Here is an 18,154-nt window from a genome sequence, read left to right on the forward strand (position 1 = left end):
CCTTCTCATAACCTCCGAGAGCAAACCAACCTGGAAAAAGCTTTATATCTTTCAAATTCTTTTTCAAGAACCTTAAACCTTGAACTCATCTCCCCCTCACCCCATCAGCACACTTCCAAATAACTTCAACACATTCCTGGAAGACATTGTAAACATTCAAATGCTAACTAAACATGCATACCAAACCTTTAAGACTTAAAAAAAACCTGTCCATTCATCTCCTAAACAAATACCAATCTGGCTATAAATGGTACTGTAGCCCAAAGACAGCTACCAAGAAATTGCAGGAAACGCCCACCTCACCACAGATAAAGACTACCTCACCCTCATCCACATGCTGAATGAAGTGGGATTCAGTGACAGCAGAATTCTCTGTTCTCCTCCTACCTACCCAAGAGACACAACACAACATGGAGCCCCACAGGACTCTAATCACGGATAAAAGCATCATATTTCACCAATGCACTGATGACACAAAACTGTATTTGAAAGTTTCCCCCGCCGCTGACATGCAGTGCCTCTCTCTGCATCTCACCCACACCTGGATCCAGCATTTACCTTCAGCTCAATCTCACTAAGACCGAATTCCTGCTAGTGGCCAAGAACAAGAAGAACGAGTTACTTACCTTCGGTAACGACTTTTCTGGTGGATACATTAGCTACCTGTGGATTCCTCACCTCATGAATACTCCCATGGCGCCAGCATTCGACGGAAATCTTCTTACTAGTCTCTGCACGTCGACGAGGACGTCACTGTCTCGCACGCGACGCCGTCTGACGTCATACAGGCAATAAGAGGTCCTCGACGACGTGCAGACGTCAGTACCAATCATTTTTTACGTGCATGAGAACAACCAGGCAATGCAATGAAAGAGCAAGGCAACATCCATTATATTGTAAAATACACCACATTGTATGAATAACTGTAAATCTTTTTATGTACATATATATATATATATATATATAAAACTCTCTCTTTTAAAATATATACACACACCAAGTATATACCATATACACATATATATATACAAATATATTATATATATACATCTATTGCACCCTCAAGGACCAAGAGGAGCGCACTCAAGGATTACTTGGCAAGACCATAAAGGCAACGGGGAGGCGGGTGGGACCGTGAGGAATCCACAGGTAGCTAATGTATCCACCAGAAAAGTCGTTACCGAAGGTAAGTAACTCGTTCTTCTGATGGATACAACTACCTGTGGATTCCTCACCTCATGAATAGAGTCCCAAAGCAGTACCACGCCCGGCGGTGGGTGCCTAAATGGTCAAACCAAGAAATCCTGCAGCACTGACCGTGCAAAATGGTCGTCCCTTCTAACCTCAGAATCTAAACAGTAATGTTTTGCAAAAGTGTGAAGGGACGACCAAGTTGCGGCCTTGCAGATGTCGACCACAGGAACACCTCTGGCTAAGGCCGAAGTGGCTGACTTAGCTCTGGTGGAATGAGCTCTAATGCCCTCAGGAGGATCCTTCTTTGCCAAAGAGTAACATATTTTAATGCAAAGAACAACCCACCTGGATAGTGTTCTCTTGTGGACTGCCTTTCCTCTCCTCTTGCCCACGTATCCAATAAACAGCTGATCCTCCAGCCTGAAATCCCTTGTTCTATCGATAAAGAAGCTCAACGCTCTCTTTGGGTCCAGACGGTGCAGTCTTTCTTCCTCTTTGGAAGGATGAGGCGGAGGATAGAACGTGGACAAAGTAATTGCCTGAGCCAAATGGAAGGGTGAAACAACCTTCGGGAGGAAAGCAGCCTTGGTCCTCAACACCACCTTATCCCCATAAAAAGTTGTATAAGGGGGTTTTACTGATAAGGCCTGCAACTCACTCACTCTCCTTGCTGATGTTATAGCTATCAGGAAGACTGTTTTTAAAACCAAATACCTCAAGGGGCAAGAATGCATAGGTTCAAAAGGGGACCCCATAAGGAAAGTCAGGACTAAGGACAAATCCCATTGCGGCATAACGAATGGCTTTGGAGGATATTGATTTAGAAGACCTTTCAAGAATCTGATAACAATAGGGGATTTAAATAAAGATGGTTGGTCTGGAAGACATATGAAGGCTGACAAGGCCGATAAATAACCTTTAATGGTAGCTACTGCACAACCTTTTTGCGCCAGAGATAGAGCAAAAGACAAAATGTCCGATAGATGAGCATGTAAGGGATCAATCTGCCTCTCTCCACACCACGCAACAAATTTAGACCACCTATTAGCGTAGATAGATTTAGTGGAGTGTCGCCTGGCCGCTAATATAACATCCACTACCTCAGGCGGGAGAGAGAAGGAACTCAGGTTGCCCCGTTCAATCTCCAGGCATGTAGGTGCAGACTCTGGAGGTTGGGGTGTAGAACCTGCCCCTGCGACTGTGAGAGGAGGTCTGCCCTGAAAGGGAGACGGAGCGGCGGGCACGTTGAGAGTTGGAGAAGGTCGGAGTACCACACCCTCCTTGGCCAATCCGGAGCTATTAAGATTACTAGAGCCCGGTCTTGGCGAATCTTCCTCAATACTCGAGGAATCAAGGGTATGGGAGGAAACGCGTAAAGCAACTGGCCGCACCAGGTAATTTGAAACGCGTCCCCCAACGGTTCCTGCATCGGATACTGAAGGCTGCAGAACAACGGACAATGCGCGTTCTCTCGAGTGGCGAACAGATCTACCCGAGGAAACCCCCACTTCTGGAAGATTAAACGGACTTGATCTGGATGGAGACGCCACTCGTGGTCTGCCGAGAAGTGGCGACTGAGACTGTCCGCACGCACGTTCAAAACTCCGGCCAGATGGTTTGCTATCAAGCAAATCCGATGGTCCTTTGCCCAGGACCATAGTCGAAGAGCTTCTCTGCAGAGAAGGTACGACCCCACTCCTCCCTGCTTGTTTATGTACCACATCGTGGTAGTATTGTCCGTTAGGACCTGTACCGACTGACCTCGAAGGGAAGGGAGGAAGGCCTTGAGAGCCAGACGTACAGCCCGTAACTCTAACAGATTGATGTGAAAAATCTGTTCCTCTGGAGACCAAAGACCTTTGATCTCCAGATCCCCCAGATGAGCTCCCCACCCTAGAGTGGAAGCATCCGTTATGACTGTTGTCACTGGTGGCGACTGCTGGAACGGCTTTCCTTGTGAAAGATTGTTGCTTGCAATCCACCACTTCAAATCCACAGCAGCATCTCTGGAGATCTTGACAGTACCCTCTAGATCCCCTCTGTGTTGAGACCACTGCCTTCGGAGGCACCACTGAAGAGCCCTCATGTGCCAGTGAGCATGCGTGACCAACAGAATGCAGGAGGCAAAAAGACCGAGCAGACGAAGGACCTTGAGGACTGGAACTACCGCTCCATTTCGAAACATTGGAACCAAATCCTGAATATCTTGAATCCGCTGAGGCGGAGGAAAGGCCCGACCCAATGTTGTATCCAGTACTGCCCCTATGAACTTGAGGCGCTGAGAGGGCTCTAGGTGAGATTTGGGCTCGTTCACCGAAAAGCCCAGGTCGAACAACAACTGGGTTGTTGACTGCAGATGACGCAACACAAGCTCCGGGGACTTGGCTTTGATTAACCAATCGTCCAAGTAAGGGAATACTGCTATCCCCTTCCTTCTGAGCTCTGCCGCAACCACCGACATCACCTTCGTGAAGACTCGAGGTGCTGAAGTAAGACCAAACGGAAGGACCGCAAACTGGTAGTGTTGCGATCCCACCACAAACCGGAGATACTTCCTGTGTGACTTGAGTATCGGGATATGAAAGTAAGCATCCTGCAAGTCGACAGACACCATCCAGTCTTCCATGTTCAACGCCAAAAGCACCTGTGCTAGGGTCAGCATCTTGAACTTTTCCTGCTTGAGGAACCAATTCAAGATCCTCAGGTCCAGAATTGGTCTCAAACGACCATCCTTCTTGGGAATCAGGAAATACCTTGAGTAAACTCCTTGACCCCTTTCCTGCTCCGGGACCAACTCCACCGCGCCCTTTAAAAGGAGGACTTCTACCTCCTGTTCTAGCAACAGGAGGTGTTCTTGTGAACAATACGAAGGGCGGGGCGGGATGAGGGGCGGAAACTCCCGAAAGGGAAGGGTGTAGCCTTTTCCCACAACACTGAGAACCCAAGTGTCCGACGTAACAGTCTCCCATTTGGTGAGAAAATGCTGTAATCTTCCCCCTACAGGAGAGGAGTGAGTGGGAAATGGTGGAAGCCTAAGGCTGCTTCCCCTGCTGCACCCCGCCAGAGGATGAGGAAGAGGCAGAGTGCTGCTGAGAAGCTCCCCTGGTGCGGACCCTACCCCTCCCCCTAAAAGATCTATAGGGATGGGAAGAGGCAGGTTGCTGATATCTTCCCCGAAAGGAAGAGGAGGAAGAGCCACGCCCAAATCCACGAAACCTCCTGAAGAATCTGGAAGAGGCCGTGGAAGAAGGAGCTTGGAGTCCCAGCGACTTAGCCGTGGCCCTGCTCTCCTTAAACCGTTCCAAGGCCGAATCAGCCTTAGCCCCAAACAGTTTGTCCCCATCAAACGGGAGATCCAACAATGTGGACTGTACATCTGCCGAAAAGCCCGAGTTACGGAGCCAGGCCTGTCTCCTTTCCACCACAGTTGTGCCCATTGCTCTGGCTACCGAGTCGGTGGTATCCAGTCCCGTCTGGATAATTTGGGTCGCAGCAGCCTGAGCATCAGAGACAAGATCCAAAAGACCCTGGGGAAGCTCTGTAAACGAAGAGGAGATGTCATCCATCAGAGCATGAATATACCTCCCCAGGATACAGGTTGCATTGGTGGCTTTTAAAGCCAGACTGCAGGACGAAAAAATCTTCTTCGACTGCGCCTCCAGCTTTTTTGAATCTCTGTCCCCCGGCACCGTCGGAAAAGAACCAGGCGCTGACTTGGACGAACAGGAGGCCTGCACAACCAAGCTCTCCGGCGTAGGGTGCCTAGATAGGAAACCAGGATCAGTTGGAGCCGTCCGATACCTCCTGGCCACGGCTCTGTGAACTGCTGGGGAAGATGCCGGCTTCTTCCACACCTCTAAAACCGGATCCAGCAGAGCGTCATTAAAAGGTAATAGAGGCTCCGCCGCGGCTGAGGCCGGATGCAACACCTCTGTCAAAAGGTTTTGTTTCGCCTCCACCACCGGCAAAGGCAGGTCCAAAAAACTAGCTGCCTTCCGTACCACTGTATGAAAGGAGGCAGCTTCCTCGGTATATTCCCCCGGGGACGAAAGGTCCCACTCAGGGGAAGTGTCCAGCCCACTGGCCGACTCCAGTCCACGCAGCCCATCACCCGAGTCCTCTAGCTCTCCTTCCTCTAGGGCTCGTTGGTACTCCTGCTCCTCTAGTACCCGGAGAGCACGCCTCCTTGAATGCAGTCGTTGCTCAATCCGCGGAGTCGACAATACCTCCGCCGAAGTCGGAGATCGGCGCCGATCTTCCGAAGCCACCGACGCCGCATCCGGCGCCACAGGTAACTTCGGCGCCGACTGAAGAGCAGATGAAACGGATGGACCCACCGGAGTCACAGGCCGAAATCTCGACGTCGACGGGATGGAAATCCCTGGGGCCAATCCGTCCGAAGCCATCGGAGCGGCCACCGGCGCCGACACTGGCGCCGAGCCCACGTTCCCAAACGGGAGAAAGGGCATAAAGGGTGCCGGCCGAAGAGGCGCAGGATCACCCAAAGAAAAGGCCAAAGGCCCAGCCGGAGCACCCCCTGGAGCCATCTGTTGGAAGATGGCATACATCGCATTCAAGAATGCGGAACTATCGGCTCCAGGGGTGGGAAAAGCCGGATACTGGGGTGCCTGACTCGGAGGCGACCCCGACGCCGGCCTCGGCGTCTGCGCCGGAGAAAACACTTGAGGCTCCAATACCTCAATCACCGACGCCTGTCCAGGCGAAGTTGGAGACGCCGGAGAGAGCAACGGCGTCGAAGGATGCGGCGTCACCGTGGGGCTGACCTCCCATGTCCTCCGGCGCCGATCCGGAGACCTGGAACGAGCCTCCCTTGAATGACGCCGAGATTCTCTACGGCGCCGGGAGTCTCGATGACGCCGATGTCTTGGAGAAGACTTTTTCTTGTGATGCTTCTCCTTTGACTTGGCCATAAACAGCTTCGCCTCGCGTTCTTTAAGGGCCTTCGGATTCATGTGCTGACACGAATCACAAGTCGAGACGTCGTGGTCGGAGCTCAAACACCAAAGGCAATCGGAATGAGGATCCGTCACCGACATCTTGCCTCCACACTCATGACAAGGCTTAAATCCAGACTTTCTCTGCGACATTATTTCCACAGAGAAAGAGTACGCAGCAAGATATACACTGTAACCGCAAGAGTAACAGTTGCTCCCTCGAAGATAACCGTTTCGAATGCACGGAAAAAAGGGAACTGACGTCTGCACGTCGTCGAGGACCTCTTATTGCCTGTATGACGTCAGACGGCGTCGCGTGCGAGACAGTGACGTCCTCGTCGACGTGCAGAGACTAGTAAGAAGATTTCCGTCGAATGCTGGCGCCATGGGAGTATTCATGAGGTGAGGAATCCACAGGTAGTTGTATCCATCAGAAGCATGGTACCAGCTCTCTCTACTGATGAAAGCAAAACTGTTCTTCTACAAAGGACTTCAGAGCTGCTGTTCAAGACCTCATTCTCTTTCATCTGGATGGTGTCCACATTCACAGCCTACCCTGACTCCACAGTGCGCACCCTAAGGGCGTCCTACAAGCAGCAGAAACCTCATCAAGAGCTTGAAGAAATAGAAACACATCACCTCATCCTAAAGTAACCCTACTTGCTCCCATTCCCGGATCGCACTGTTTACCAAACCAACTGCATCATCTACAACTCCATCAGTACCAGCACCTTAGCCAATTTCGCTGAGAACCCCACTATCTTTGTTGTCCTTGGCACACCCACAGCAAGAATACCATTGGACTGGATACAAAAAGGTGCACAAAAAAGAATATTTCTTTTGGAATCTATTTGGCTTTGGTTTTACCTTTTGGCAATGCTCTTTGTCATCGTCTACATACTGTGCAGAATTGTCAAACGAAGAAAGAAAAGTCGTGCACACACATACGAAATGACGATGGTGCCATTTATTTATTTATCTACCTTCGATGGAGCTGTAAATAAAGAAACATTAACTAGAAATAGTCAGAAATTGTTTTTTAAGGCTGAGAAGCCAGCAGCAATTTGCTGCCTAGTCTTCCCAAAACAAAAATATTTTTAAAAAGTGACCAGAGTGGTGGTGGGGGCAATGTCAGAGTGGGGATGGCAGCAACAAGAAGTGGGAGTGAAGCACACTTGGGGGAAAATAACACAGGGTGAGGGGTAGGGTGTTGGGGGGGAGGAGAAGTACACAATGGAGAGCCTGCAGCACAAAAGGGAGAGAACAACACATAGCACAGGTGGTGGATATTTGGGTGTGGGGGGCAACACAAGAGAGCGAGATGGAAAACACATGCACTCTTATGGAGTGCTTAAGCAAAAGAGAATAAGTAGTAAAGTAGTTCCCTAAAAGTGAGCAGTGGAGGAACTCAGTCAGCCAAGCTAGACAGTGGTAAAGAGGCTGTGCTCCAGGGGAGGGACAAACACAAGATAAACATGCCTTCAAATGAGAAGTAAGCAAATGAGCAATGACAATAAGGCCAACAACTGGGAAGAGATGGGTGGGCTTTAAACACCCTTAGGTTCTTGGAAAGCCCTCAATAGGTATTTTTTGCAACCAGTCAATTGACACTGTCTGGTGACAAAGACTTAAAAAAGAAGTGCACCAGAATGTGGCACATCATCCCAATAGCCAACAATACCCAAACCTTACTCTAATTAGAAAAGAGTTGAAATTATACCTCCATAAAGAATACAAAAATGTAGTAAAAGTGAATTTCCTCTCTGAACCAAGAAATACATCTATTCTCTTGTTGCCTGTATCTTTGTCTTTGACTCTATACAGTGATCCACTGCCTTTCAGCTGAGTGTGCACTGACACGTTTTACTTGGGGATAACTCTAGTAAAGGTATTTTATTGTCATTTTCAGAGCCACAAAGTAAGTATGCTTTGTTTGATACAGATGACCATAAATATGGTATCCGCTGCAATGCTTCCTTAACTCTTCCAAATAATTTACCCCAAAACATCACTCCTGGTTTGGAAATATGTACCAGTGCTTTTTATTAATCTCCACACACAAGGCCTCATTACAAGTTTGGCAGTCTTAGGACCACCATGTTGATGGTCGTACTGCCAACACGTTGGTGAAGAAGACCGTCAAATTATAACCATGGTAGGGCTGCAAGGGAATTAATTAAATGGCAGTTGGTATGTTGTGCCCCCCAAAGAGGTCTTTGTGGATGTATCTGAGGCGATTGGGTCATCTCAGCCTCCCCCACAGGAAAAAGGCATGCTAAAGCTTGTCTGGGGGATATTCAGCTCCCCCAGTCAGGACCAGGAGAGGACTGAAAGGACATCTTTGAGGTCCCTGCTGTGGGGTTTGAGAAGGATGAGGAAGAGATAATGCGAACATAACATTTCCAGGCAGAAAAAAACAGAAAAAAAAGCGCAGCTGTAGTGGGATCTCTCTGGGTAGGCTTAGCAGAGTTCAGTTGGGGACATGTGTCCTGTGAGGCTGATGAACTGACTTCCCCGCCTCTGAACTACAGCCACCTGTGAGGTGTTTATCTGTTTAGTCTTTTTTTGGCACACCTGTGGAGCAATCCCTGTTCACGAACAATTATGGAACAATAACAGGAAGGGTGTGTTCGGAATCTGCAGGATATGATCTACACAGCACAATAATCACTGATTACCGCAGTACATCAGGTGTAACCGAGCAACTGTGTAACAGGGATTGCCCGTGGCCTAGCCAGAGCTGCACTTTAATTAGTTTTGCCGGGGACTGCAAGACTGTCAACTTGTGGACTGTACCTTTTGTGATGGGGCTCGATCTGACAAAGACCTCTACAGTCAGGCCCAAACCTGCTCCAGCGTAACCTGGCACCGCAGTTTATCCAACAGGGCTGGGTGGGTGTGCTGCCGGACATGGCCTGCACCTGACTCACCATAAGGGAGGGGAACCCAAAACCAGGGGGGTCGCTGAGGAGGAGTACAGAGGGAGACAGGCGATGGTAGAGCCTTCAAGAGATTACACCCAGGAACACTATGTTGTTTGCTCATTTAAATTTGTAGTGTTTAGTACAACTGTGCGACCGAAGTACTTAATTTCTTAGGAGAAAACCATGGGGCTGGACCTTAAGATTATTGTGTCTTTTATGTAATTGTTGAGTGCTGAGCTTGAGCACCCCCACACGACCTTACTGAGAGGCCTGTGACTGCTCGCTACTCTGTGTGTCAAGTGTGAAGGGGTTGTACTTGACCCACTTTGCAGAGCCACATTATGGCTGGCCATGTGTCATTGTTGGCAAATTACTCCAACACCCAATGGTTGAGGCCCTGTCGCCTAACCTCTGCCTTCCCCAACAAGGTCTGACAAGTGGTAAATCACATTGACTACTGGCCCTGCCATGGGGATTCTCAGTGGTGCTATTGGGGCCAGTCTTTTACTAGTTCAGGCCTAAACCAGTGGAGTGCAGGCCGGCTACAGGAACCGAGGTAGGCTCGCTGAACCAAAGTACCTTAAATCCTAGATTGCAAAGCATTGTATGGATCCGCATCAGAGATGTTTCACGCAGCAGAGGCGATGCTTCGGTTCTGAGATGCGGCAAGACTGCTGTGCTAGATCCTAGTGCGTTAATGTTGAGGATCCTGGCGACAAGCCTCGTGATGCGAAAGCGGATTTTGAGAATGAGTTTCACAGTAGAGGCGATTGGTCAGTTCTGATGAGCGGTGAAGCTGCGATGTGGAGTTTCGGCGTGGTTGTTAAGGCTGCCGTTGATAAAAGACACAAGGAGCTTATGCAGGGAAAAGTGTTGTGCAGCTGCAGCTCAGAAGGCAATGCGTAGGTCCCAAGATGTGGGATGCAGCAGTGAGGCAAGTCTTTGCGACTAGTCCAAACCAGGCAACCGCGGAGATGCTTCAGTTCTCCCTGGGTATACTTTGCTCAGCCGAGGATGCATTGCTTCTGCTTGAGGATGCTCCGCTCAGCAGAGACGATGCAGCGGTTCTCCTGACAACCACCTTAGGCCCACTTGTCAGTGTCCAGGACTGGGATGGCACCACTTGGCAGGGCAGATGCATAGATGGCAAAGTCCAGATGCAGAAGTTGGATAGTTGGAAGTCTTATGACTCCTGAATCTCCAGATCAGGGGACCAACCAAGTAGCTTGTCTGGGTTTTGGCTTCAAGTGATGCAGTCCTTCTCATCCAGATAAGAGGGTAGCAGGTCAGCACAGCAAGGCAGGAGTTCAGCAAAGCAGCAGACTGGCAGAAAGGCATTTCATCAGCAGCACAACAGTCCTCCTTCCTGGCACAGTATCATAGGTCCAGAAGTGTACTGAAGTGGTGGTGTTTGAGGTTCAGTACTTATACACAGTGGTGCCTTTGAAGTAGGGGTTACTCCAAAGATTGACCTTTTAAGTGCATAGAGGTCCTCCCCTTTCTGCCCTGGCTCCAGATTCCTGACAGGGGGCTATGCAGCCCTTTGTGTGTGGACAGCTCCTTCCTCCCATCCTGCAGAGATGGCTCACTGAGACACACCCAAGCTCCCATTGTGTGTGGCTGTCTAGGAGGAATACACAAAGCCCAGCTGTCACCCACCCCAGACATGTGATCAGAGATAGGCATCACACATCAAATGGATAAAGTAAGAAAATGCCAGATTCCCAAAAGTGGCATTTTCAGAGTTGCAATTTAACATCCTACTTTACCATTAGTTGTGATTTTAAATTGTGTCTAGAGACATCAAACTTGAAATGCTCATATTTTCCCAAGTGTGAGTTATTCCCCTGCTATCCCATGGGCGAGATAGGCCTTGCTGTAGTGAAAAATAGCTTTGGGAGTTTCTCACTAGAAGAACAGGTATAACTTAAATGTACATATCCTGCCTTTTAAATACATTGCACGCTACCCTCTGGGTTGTCCAGGGCTTACCTCAGGGGTGATTTACATGTATAAAAAGGGTAGCTTTGGGCCTGGCAAAATGGCTGTTTTTCATTGTCGACAATGCAGTGTAAAACTGCACACACAGGCTCTGCAGGGAAGACCTGAGACATAGTTAAAGAGCTACTTAAGTGGCCTTGCCCTCCCTTCCCTGAATGTCAAGTTCAAAGGCACTGTATTTGACCCACTTTGCAAAGCCATATTACTGGCAAATGACTTCAAAACCCCATGGTTGAGGCCCTCTAGCCTCTGCCTTCCTCATTGTGCCCTGAACAGGGTCTGACAAACAGTAAATCACACTGACCCCTGGCTCTGCCATGTGGAGTATCAGAGATACTGTGGGGCCCTTGTTGTACAGCGCACTTTGAGTATTCTGACTAGCCATGCTCTCTTTCCTGTCCTCTGGGGTAAAAGTGTTGCAGTACACCTCTGTCCTTGGTTGAAAAGTATGTGAAGTTCTTTTGTGCAGGCAGCACCTGCACGCGTCTCTAGTCAGCAGGGTCAGCGCTGCCTCTGATGCTGTACACCATGCATGACTTACTGGGTAATGATACTGCAGTCATTCGGTCATGACTCATGATAAGGCTGGTGATGCTCACAGCCTTTGAGTATTCTAAAGTTCCTTGGTAGGAATGAGTAGAGGCTGTTGTTGAACTTACATATCTTCTTGGACAGTCAGTGATTCAGTTAAGTCTTTAAGGACCTTAAGAATAAACTGAGAATGAGTGAGGCATGTCTACAAATGTTGTACAGCACCAGTTATTTGATTGGGTTGAATGATTGCTTGAACAAAGGTGACTGGATATCTTTGTGACAGCGCATCAGCAAGTGTGTTCTTGGACTGAGGGATATAATTAATGAAGAAGACGCACTGAGCAAAGCAGTGGTGACTGTTCTCACACTGTCAATGACAAAGGCTGTCTATGTTTCTATGATAGTTTGAATCTTAAATGGTCTTGTATTCAGACTTAATGATGTCTCCATTGTGTGTAGATCAGTTTCATTGCAAGACTTTTTATAAGCCTGCGTAGTCCTGCTCAGAGTCTTAGTATGTAAGAAAGGTAGAAGATCGAGTATTCAAGTCCAGCCTAATCCTGAGATTGCAAATCAATTGTCATTAGACTGTCTATTTCTATTAACGTTCTGAAACATTTAATTATCACTAGATTCAATATTAAAAATCAGATTTCTTTCTCCAATCATCATCTGTCTTGCATATCTAGAGAGGGGAGGAAGGGGTGGGCTGTCTGTCATGGAACGCATCCCAGAATCTAACCATCATTACTTTGATGCTGACAGAACAAGGTGAGAGCCGAGAAGCTGAGAATCGAGACTGAGATTGAGCAGCTGCACCGGCTCCTGAGAGATGAAGAGCAAACACTGTACAGGGAACTGGAGGAGTTGGAGGGGACAATTACCGTGGTAGAAAATGCAAATATCTCCAAACTATCCAATCAAATCACATCCCTTAATGCCTTGATAGCAGACCTAGAGAAAAGATGCGAGGAACCAGTATTGGACCTCCTGAAGGTGAGACACTGCTTGGGAAATACAAGACAATACAGAAGTGCTCCATTCATATTGTGTGTGATGCGTTGAATGTAAGTGGAGAACATGCATGGTCAACATAGAGGGTCAATTCACAGTACCTGTATTCTGACAACCTAATATAATATACAGACAAGTTAAACAAACTGCAAATGCTTCTGTTCTGACAGCTCAACACAATGTACAGATCCAGTATAGAGCAAACTCCATATATACTGACAGTCCGAAATGGTATAAAGAATATGATAGGCTGGGTCATGTGACTCCATTCAGAATGTCAGACTCTTCTCTATCATGTGACCTCTTTAAGAATATCACAGACAGAATGCCAGCCTCAACATGACCCACCGCACCCACCGTTCTGTGGTAGGGGAAGAAACTGCCTTGCGCAGTTTCTGCAACGCGATCAGGACCTGGTGCTCACCAGGTGGGAGAAACTCAGAAGACATCTCTTCATATGCCTTGAGGCATAGCACCACACACAGTTTAGGGGAATGTGGAAATGCAGGATAGGAAATAACCCTGATATTGGACTTGGTTCTTTTACCTACCGTAAAGGAAACTCCAGACGGGAAGAAGGTGCACCCCAAAATGTCCAGGGCTCGAACATCTGAGGCCCTTCTGCAAGCTACCAGTCACAAATCATTTCTAATTTAGCCGAAAGCTCCTTTCCGGACAAAAATCTGTCTGGTTGCCAATACAAGGAAATTTTCAGCACCTGGAGCACCTAGTTGACATCCCAAAGAGACGAATAACGTGGCTCTGGGAAAAGCGAGAGACAAATCCCTCGAAGGAGGTGGCAGGTGTAAGAGGCTGGCATGGTGTGTGGTGGGTACCTATAGTACTTACACCTTATACCAGGTCCAGGTATCCTTTATTAGTGTGGCTAGAGTCTCGAAGCTAGGCTCTCTAGAGGTATCTGTGGATGAGCAGCCAAAGCTTATCTAGGAGACATGCATGGTTTATCGTGGTAGTCACACTTTGTACTTACGCACATGGAAGAAAACGCTCAGTGTTAAAAAATAAAGGCACGTTATTTTGGTGACACAAATACCAAAAATACCATAGAGACTATACCCGCTCAGGAGGTAAGTAACACACAAATTATATACACTAGTATGCAGAAATAGGCATATAACAGTTAGAAAACAGTGCAATTAGTGAAAATCACAATAGTTAGAAATGGGCCTGGGGAGCACAAACCATATACTAAGAAAGTGGAATACAAAACTCAGTACCCTACCTAGGCAAGTGTAGTGTGTAGAAGTGAGCTCAGAGTACTAGGAAAGCCCAAAGGTAAGTACCACAACCCACCACAGCGACCAGGAAACCAGGAGTAAATCACAGTAAGTTTCCTAGAACACACACAGAGAATTAAAGAAGAATATTGCAAAACCCAGAAGAGACTGCAAGACACCAACAGTGGGTTCCTGGACAAGAAGACCTGTGGAAGAAGGGCACCAAGTCCAAGAAGCACAGAAGAGTCCAGGAAGGGTAGGAGCCCCTACCCACCAGGATGTAGGTGCAAAATGAGAACCGCCAGTGAAGAAGAAGAGTCAGCACTCCACCCAAGAAGACAAAGTCGGGTTCCTGGAGGGGACAGGTGATGTCCCACGCCGGATGGAGGATTGCAGTCAGGTTTGCTTCATCGGAGTCTGCCAACAAGCCTTGGCACACGCAAAGCTTGCTGTTAGCGGAAAATGGCACTGCCAAGGACCAGGAAGGACCAGGTGGACTCTACCCAGGAGGGAATCAGAGGGGCCCTCTGCGACACAGAGAGCCCACAGAAGACCAGGCCACACACAAAGGAGTCCCACAGGATGGGGACCCGAAAGTTGCAGAAGAGGCCCACACAGCACTACGAGAAAGACTCCGATGCAGCCGGAGAAGGGCGCAGCCGGACAACCACTCAGCCGGCTGTGCGTCACAGGTTAGAGTGCTGGGGGCTGGAGCTTCAAGATGCATGAAGATGTTGGATGAAGGATACCACAAAGCATTGGCAGCTGCAAAGGACGTGTTGCACCGGGGAACTGTCTTACGTGGGGAGGCAAGGACCTCCACCAAAGTTGGACAGTGGGAAGAGAGGACTGTCGGGACCACTTCAGTCTACCACCTGTGATGCAGGATCCACACAGCTCAGCAGGAGAGGAGATCCACGTAGCCGGTCGTCGTCGCAGTTGGTGCCTGCAGAAGCAGGGGAGTGAGTCCTTCACTCCAAGGGAAATTCCTTCTTTCTTCTGATGCAGGCTGAAGACAGGCTGTCCTCTGAGGATGCACGACTGGGGAAATGTTGCAGTTGCTGAAAGGAGCAGGAAATACAATGTTGCAGAAGGCGTCTTGCTTCTTTGTTGCAGCTTGTGGGGTCCTGAAGAGCCCGATGCAGTTTCTTCAGTCAGAAGTCGAAGTGGAGGGTGCATAGGATTCCTGTTTGAGTCTTGCAATCCGCATCTGAGGAACCAACCAAAGGAGAGACCCTAAATAGCCCTGGAAGGGGAATTGGTGACCTAGCTGGGTGACCCTCTATCAGAAGGGGCCTCTGATGTCACCTGTTGGCTTTGGCCACTCAGATGCTCCCAGAGTTCCCTGCCAACCTCGAATCCAAGATAGCAAAACCCAAGGACCCTCTTGAGGAGCTCTGAGCACCAACCCCGGGGTGGTGATGGACAGGGGAGTGGTCAGTCACCTTTCCTTTGTCCAGTTTCGCGCCAGAGCATGGACTGGGGGTCCCTGAAACGGTGTAGACTTGTTTATGCAAGGATGGCACCAAATGTGCCATTCAAAGCATTTCCTGTAGCTTGGGGAGGCTACCCCTCCCAAGCCTGTAACTCCTGTTTAACAACCCTCTCCCAAAGGAAATCCTTTGTTCTGCCTTCCTGGGCTTGAGCTTCTCAAGCAACAGGAGGGCAGAAGCCTGTCTGGGACGTGGCAGCTGCTTGGGCTGCCTGGAAACCTTCAGAAGGGTGTAAAGGCAATACTGGGGGTCCTCTAAGGAGCCCCCAGAGTGAATGGAATCATACAACCAATGCTTGCAAAAGCTTTGGGGTATGATTCCACCATGTTTGATACCAAACCTGCCTATGTTTTGAGTTACCATTATGTAGTTGGACATAGGTAGTGACCTATGTCCAGTACACGTGTAAAATGGTGTCCCCGCACTCACAAAGTCAGGGAAAATGGACCTGGAGTTTGTAGGGGCACCTCTGCTACCCTCATACACAGGTACCTTGCACCCTGCCCTCTGGGCTAGAAGGCCTGCCATAGGGGTGACTTATAAATAACCTGGTGTAGTGAAAAATGGCAGTGAAAGGGTGCTTTCACCTTTCACCCAGGCTGCAATGGCAGTCCTGCAGAAGACTTTGTTTGGGCTCCCTATGGGTGGCAAAATATATGCTGCAGCCCATAGGGATCTCCTGAAACCCCAATGCCTTGAGTACCCAGGTACCATATACTAGGGACTTATAACGGGGCTCAAGTGTGCCAATTGTGGGTGAAATGCAGAGTTTTGCAAGAGAGAACACAATCAAGGGGGTAACCATGGCAAGAAATAGGGTACTTTCCTACAGCAGGCACAAGGTTGTTTTCCTATCGGTGACCTATCCAGGGGGGTGTATCTCACCAAAATGGTGGAATGGAAGGCATTGATGGATCAATATGCTAAACCTTTCATCACCAGACTAACCAAGAAATTAAGCACTTGAAGAACATCTGCAACAACAGGATCCACACCCTTTTGCATGGACCAGCGTGTCCATTGTGGCCATACAGCCCTGTAACGTTTGACTGTACTGCCCTCCCAAGCCTTGGACAAAAGGTCTTCAGCTTATCTCAAAATGCCCTGGGTCAACCACCATTTCCTGTAATCTGCCACGTGATCAGGGTCATGGAGCCTTCCATCACCAGCTGGTGTGGAATCTGATCCGGGTTGAGAAGCTTCTGAAGTAGGGGAAGACTGTTGGAAAATCCCCGGAAAGTTTTAGAAGAACTGAGACTTGAGATCTCCAAAAAGGTGTGATCAACACTACTTCTGCATGTTGCCTCCTGATTTGAGCCGAAGACCGGGTGATCATTGTAGGAAAGGAACATCTTTCTTGGCATGTTACCCCCAATTTTACATGCATGTCAGTATGTTTTTGCCTGTCTCACTGGATCCTGCTAGCCAGGACCCCAATGCTCATAGTTTGTGGCCTAAATGTGTATCCCTGTGTAGAGCCTAACTGTGTCACTAAGGCTCTGCTACTCAGAATCTCAGTGCTCATGCTCTCTCTGCCTTTACATTTGTCACTATAGGCTAGTGACTACATTTACCAATTCTAATTGGCATACTGGACCCCCCTTATAAGTCCCTAGTATATGGTACCTAGGTACCCAGGGCATTAGGGTTCCAGGAAATCCATATGGGCTGCAGCATTTCTTTTGCCACCCATATGGAGCTCGACAAACCCTTACACAAGACTGCCACTGCAGCCTGCGTGAAATAATGCACACTTTATTTCACAGCCATTTTCACTGCACTTAAGTGACTTATAAGTCAACTATATGTCCAACCTTCACTTGCTGAAGGTTAGGTTTAAAGTTACTAAGTGTGAGGGCACCCTTGCACTAGCAAAGGTGCCCCCACATTGTTCAGGGCCATTTTCCCGGACTTTATGGTGAGACACCATTACGCGCGTGCACTACATATAGGTCAATACCTATATGTAGCTTCAAAATGGTGACTCCGAATATGGCCATGTAAGATGTCTAAGTCCATTCCAAATCTGGTATTGGGGAGCCTATTCCATGCATCCTGGGGGCTCCACTATGGACCCCCCCTACTGCCAAACCAGCTCTCTGGGGTTTTCTCTGCAGCTACAGTTGCTGCCACCCCATAGACAGGGTTCTGCCCCCTGGGGTCTGAGCAGCCCAGTCCCAGGAAGGCAGAACAAAGCATTTCCTCTGAGAGCAGGGTGTTAAAGGCTGGAGAGGGGTCACCTCTCCAAGCCTCTGGAAATGCTTTGAAAGGCACATATGGTGCCCTCCTTGCATAAGCGAGTCTACACCGGTTTAGGGAACCTCCAGTCCATGCTCTTGCACAGAACTGGACAAAGGAAAGGGGAGGGACCACTCCCCTGTCCATCACCACCCCAGGGGTGGTGCCCAGAGCTCCTCCAGTGTGTCTCAGACCTCTGCCATCTCGTTTTCATAAGTGTGGGGGCACACTGGAGGCCTCTGAGTGGCCAGTGCCAGCAGTTGACGTCAGAGACCCCTCCTGATAGGTGCTTACCTGACTAGGTGGCCAAACCTCCTCTGAGGGCTATTTAGGGTCTCTCCAGTGGGCTTTTCCTCAGATTACGACTTGCAAGAATCCAGCAGGACTCCTCTGTGCTTCTCTCTTCGACTTCTGCCAAGGATTGACCGCTGACTGCTCCAGGACGACTGCAAAACTGCAACAAAGTAGCCAGAAGACTCCCAGCGACATTGTAGCGCCTAATCCTGCCGGCTTTCTCAACTGTTTCCTGGTGGTGCATGCTCGGGGGGCTGCCTGCCTTTACC

At 48.9% G+C, this 18,154-nt stretch overlaps 1 protein-coding gene across 1 annotated transcript in view; it reads left to right on the forward strand.

Moving 5' to 3' along the window:
* The window catches only part of LOC138274952 (E3 ubiquitin-protein ligase TRIM39-like), a 104,816-nt gene that overhangs the window by 34,179 nt on the left and 52,483 nt on the right, over positions 1–18,154 (forward strand). The window contains exon 2 of the mRNA XM_069219062.1: positions 12,374–12,604. Within this exon, the coding sequence (XP_069075163.1) occupies positions 12,374–12,604 (231 nt within the window). The remainder of the gene's footprint in view (positions 1–12,373; positions 12,605–18,154) is intronic.

Source organism: Pleurodeles waltl, chromosome 2_2 (genome assembly GCF_031143425.1).
Source record: "Pleurodeles waltl isolate 20211129_DDA chromosome 2_2, aPleWal1.hap1.20221129, whole genome shotgun sequence".
Lineage (NCBI taxonomy): Eukaryota > Metazoa > Chordata > Amphibia > Caudata > Salamandridae > Pleurodeles > Pleurodeles waltl.